This window comes from Galeopterus variegatus, unplaced genomic scaffold, assembly GCF_000696425.1.
Source record: "Galeopterus variegatus unplaced genomic scaffold, G_variegatus-3.0.2 Scaffold8321, whole genome shotgun sequence".
Classification (NCBI taxonomy): domain Eukaryota; kingdom Metazoa; phylum Chordata; class Mammalia; order Dermoptera; family Cynocephalidae; genus Galeopterus; species Galeopterus variegatus.
The window spans coordinates 54,549-59,242 of record NW_007734432.1 but is presented as its reverse complement, the minus strand read 5'-3'; the positions used below and the strand labels follow the sequence as shown (position 1 = coordinate 59,242).

General features: G+C 50.9%; 1 protein-coding gene across 1 annotated transcript; it reads left to right on the top strand.

Moving 5' to 3' along the window:
- The first annotated feature begins 1,034 nt into the window (after nt 1-1,034).
- On the top strand, nt 1,035-3,887 carry ACTL8 (actin-like 8). Its single transcript, XM_008592782.1, has 2 exons — nt 1,035-1,382; nt 3,135-3,887. Exons 1-2 carry the CDS (start codon nt 1,035-1,037, stop codon nt 3,885-3,887), a joined length of 1,101 nt encoding a protein of 366 aa, XP_008591004.1.
- The last annotated feature ends 807 nt before the right edge of the window (nt 3,888-4,694 follow it).

The window sequence follows — 4,694 nt, the reverse complement described above, 5'->3', positions numbered from 1 at the left end:
TTTGGGTTTAGCTCTTAGACCTACCTTTGTTAGGTGTATAGCCCAGGGAAAGCAACTTTAAATCCTCAGTGCCTCAGTCTACCCATCTGTAAAATGGATGTAATGACGGTACTTGCCTTACAGATTGTAGTAAAGACTAAATGAGTTCATGTATCAGGTCGTTTGGGTTTAGCTCTTAGACCTACCTTTGTTAGGTGTATAGCCCAGGGAAAGCAACTTTAACTCCTCAGTGCCTCAGTCTACCCATCTGTAAAATGGATGTAATGACGGTACTTGCCTTACAGATTGTAGTAAAGACTAAATGAGTTCATGTATCAGGTCGAACCATATGAAATTACCAGTATCTGACTATTTCTGATGGTCATAAATGGAAATTGTATATAGTCCAACCTAATGTGCAAAATTTTCTGTGTAGCAGGTAGAGGGTATGCATTCCAGACATAGCAGCTGTCGTTCTCATTGTCAGCAGCAGCGTGTCACTGTCAGTATTACCACTGCTGCTCCTGCTGCTGTTGCTACATCGTTATTGCTGAAGGTGGTGGCTCCTGAGGCTGATGTTTCATGTTCCATGTACCCTCTAATCAGGAAGCTGGAGCCTGCCAAGGACTTCCTAAGTGACAAGCTTCTTGCTGAGTCTGCAAAGAGTAATCTGACCTCGCCTCTGCTCTTGTGGAGTAGAAGAGCCCCTGGTGTGACAGACTTGTGTGCAAAGTGCAATGGGGGAAGCTTGGTGGGAGGAGGGGTGGCCAGACCTTCCAGGCAAGGTCAGTTAGAAGGGCCTTGTAGGATGATTGGGAGTTTGGGGTGGGAAGAACATTCTAGGTTCAGGTTATAGCTTGTGCTTGGGAGGGGGGACAGACAAGCTTCAGGAGAAGCCTGAGGTTTGACTCTGGGGTGGAGGGTGGGGAGCAGCCCAAGGTAGCATAGAATGGGTTCACAAATAACCCCCATCCTTTCCCTCCACAGGTGGCCCTAGTGTGCCAAACATCCTTGGACACCCAAGTCTAGAAGACCTCTCTTCCTCTGCCTCCGTCATGGCCGCAAGAACCATTGTCATTGACCACGGGTCTGGCTTTTTGAAGGCTGGCCTGGCTGGCTGGAATGAGCCCCAGATGGTCATGCCGAGCATTGTGAACTACATACCGTGCAGGGAGAACCCCGGCCCCAGCTGCGCCCAGAGGCGCGTGAGCCTGGGCATCGACGTCTACCATCCTGACACCTTTAGCCACCCCATACAGCGTGGCCGCATCCTCAACTGGGAGGGCGTGGAGTACATCTGGTCGGTTGTCTTGGAGAATCACAGACGGGAGCAGGAGAACTCTCCCGTGATGGTCACAGAGTCCCCCATGAGGGAGCCTGGGGACCGACGGAAGACCCTGGAGGTGAGGCGTGCTCGGGGCTGCCCTGCTCAGCTGGCACTTTGTGTCTGGATATGACGGGGCACTAGGAATTCTGTTTTGTAAATAATTTGCCCCAGAAGTATTTTCTGAGTATTTAGTATGTGTCCAGCATGGTGCTAGGCAAGTGGTCCATGGAGACTCCTGCAGACAGAGTCATAGCAATTAAAATGCTCGGTGGAAAGGGTGCTACCAGGGGAGACACTGAATATCTGTTCATGGATTTCATAAATGTTCATAGACTGTGTCCTGGCCCTCAGAGAACTTCTATTCTGAGGGAAGACTTGACCATGAAGAGGTTAACAAATAGGGATTCCAGATAGTGATCATTTCTAGAAACATAATGACTGGTGGGAAAGGGCGGGGAGCCTGTTTGAAGAAGGTGATGAGGGAGGGCTTCTTTGAGGAGGTGATTTCAGCCAGTGAGGCTGAAGCCCAGTAAGGGTGGGGGGTGGGGGTGGGGTGGCAGCAAAATGCAAGTAGGATGATGAGGTCAACAGGGGTCGGACTTCAAAGGCCAGCCTGTGGGGAGTGCTTGGATTTTACTCTAAATCAAGAGTTGGCAAACTATGGCCAGTGAGCCAAATCTGGCCCACCACCTGTTTTTGTAAATAAAGTTTTATTGGAATGCAGCCACACCCACTCATTTACATATTGTCTAGGGCTGCTTTCACACTACAGCAGCAGAGTTGAGTAGATGCAACAGAGACTGTATGAGTATGGCCTGCAAAGCCCAAAACATTTGCTATCATTGGTTTGCTAGATAAAAATACAGGATGCCTTGCTAAATTTAACTGGGCGTCCTATATTTTTGTTTGCTAAATCTGCCTCTCCCTTTATAGAATATGCTTACCAACCCTTGCTCTAAATGACTAGGAAGTTCCTGGAAAGTTTTAAGCAGGGCAGTCATATTTGATTTTTTTGTTAGGAAAAGAGAAGCTTGGCTGCTAATGGGGAAAGGAGGGTGGGGGTCAATGCTGAGAGTAGGTGGGGAGTGAGGGGAGAAGGTGGGCCTGCTGGGCCTGCAGAGGTAGGTGAATGGCCAGTGGTCACGAAGGAGGGACTGTTGCAGCCTTTCTGCATCTGTAGGGTCAGAACCTGGGGGATAGAGCCAGACCTGGGGAATTGGGGAGGAGAGCTCTACAAAGACCCAGGAGGTGATGGGCAGAGGGAGAATTCAGCCCAGGGATATTGCCAAACCCTAAATATCAGAAGTCCAGTTTTTTTTTGACATTTGGAAAGTTTTTAGTAAAAAGAAAATAAGGCTTCACCTACCTGGCAGTGAGTGTTTTCTTTCTTTCTTTGTACCTCTGCGTTTTTGGAGGCAGTGGTGAATATGGAGCTCTTGTTCCTTTTCTAATTTCTTCTCCCTTCATCTGAAGAGGTGGTTCAGAATGCAGATCTGACCCTTGGTCTTGTCCCCCCATCCCCCATCCTCGCTCATGTAGCCAGGATGTCCTAGTGCCATTTCTTGCAGCCTGACAGCTGTCTCCACCACTCCACCAAAATGGTCTTCTGGAAAGTCATAATCAGATAAGCTCTTGAGGGCAAATCTGGCTCCTTCTGATCCTCGGAGTCCTTCCTTATTCACATAGCCCGAGAGTCCCCTGAGGATGCAGGTCTGGGGTGACTTCAGTCTTGAGAGCTGAGCTTGTGGTATGACCTTGGGAGAAACAGAAATAGACCAGAGCCCTTCGTTTGGGGAAGATGCACTGACTGTCTTCTCCCTTCTTGCAGATTATGTTTGAGTTACTGGATGTCCCATCCATACTCCTGGCCGACCAGCTGGAGATGTCCCTGTACTCCTCTGGCCTGCTGACCGGTGTGGTGGTGGATTCTGGCTATGGCCTGACCCGCGTGCAGCCTTTCCAGCTGGGCCGCCCCCTAGCCTCCAGCAGGAAGACGCTGGAGTTCGCCGGCCAGGATCTCTCCTCCTATCTCTTCAGCAGCCTCTTTAAGGAAGATTGCAACCATCACAACCTGTTTCAGCTGGAAACGGTCACCGCACTTCAGATGGGCAAGTGCTACGTGCCGCAGCATCTGGGGGAAGCTCTGGACTTTCTTCAGAGCATGCCGAGTGGCTCAGATGAAAACAACACCTACCAGCTCCCGGACGGCACCCCGGTGGAGCTGACCCCCCTGCAGCGGCTGGCTCCTGAGATGTTCTTCAGCCCACAGGTGTTCGACCTGCCGGGGCCCAGCATCTCACAGGCAGTCGTGGATACCATCAAGGCCTGCGAGGCCTCTGTGCACCAGCTGCTGACCTCCCACGTGGTGGCCTGCGGGGGCAACACCCTCTATCCCGGCTTCACCACGCGCCTGTACAAGGAGCTGACCACGGATCACTTCTCTTCCACCAAGACCGCAGTATGGGTGGGTTCCAACAGGAACTTCAGTGTCTGGCTGGGAGCATCCATGATGGCCCATCTTTCCACGTACAAGTCTGAGTGGATGACCAGAGAGGAGTATGCCGAGAGCATGGGGGTGTGACCTGTCAGCTCACTCCGGGGAGTGGGTTCCTGTTGGTTGGGTGTGGGCGGATTAATTTCAGCAAAATGGTCTGGGCAGGGATTGGGTGGGGGGGTGGGGTTAGCTGGCTTTGAAATTCTGAGGTCATGTGGGATTTTTTTTAGGTTCTAAGGTTTTATCTTAGGTTTATCTAAGGTTTTAAGAGTAGGATCTAACCCAAGGGAGGCCAGGGTGTCATCCCTGGAAACCTAGAGGAGACAGTTTTTCCAGGGTGGCCTGTCATTGGGTTGAGGGTGGCTATTTGCCATCTCCACCTCTTATTTCTCACTGACGTTTCCCTTGGGTTGTCCCATTCCTGTTTGAGTGTGTTTTAATTGGGACAAGAGAATGGGACCTTTTGCTAGGATTCCCAATTATTTTTGACTAGGGGATAGGGAAGGTGTGGGTGGGGAGAGTTGAAGTTTCTAGTCCTACAGGCCCTTTCTAGCCAGGGAGGCCTTGCTGCAGGAGAGCATGGAATGTCCCTCGCACTGTGCCAGGGTCTTGTTTTTTATATGCAAATAAACAGTTTGTTTGGAACCAGCGTTGGCTCCTGTGATGGATGGGGGTAGGGTGGGCAGTCCCTTGGGGACACCCATGGAATGTGAATCTGAGAGAGCCAAGTCAGGTCTGGGGAAGGTTCTAGGAGCTTGGGGACCCATGGACAGTGGTCACCACTGAGCAGAATGGAGAAAGGCCTGGAGCGTCCCCCTCTTCCACTGCCACTCTCTCTCCATTCATCCAAGATGTCCCCGTAGTCTGTTAAAGTTTGAGTTCTTCTTAGTTTAA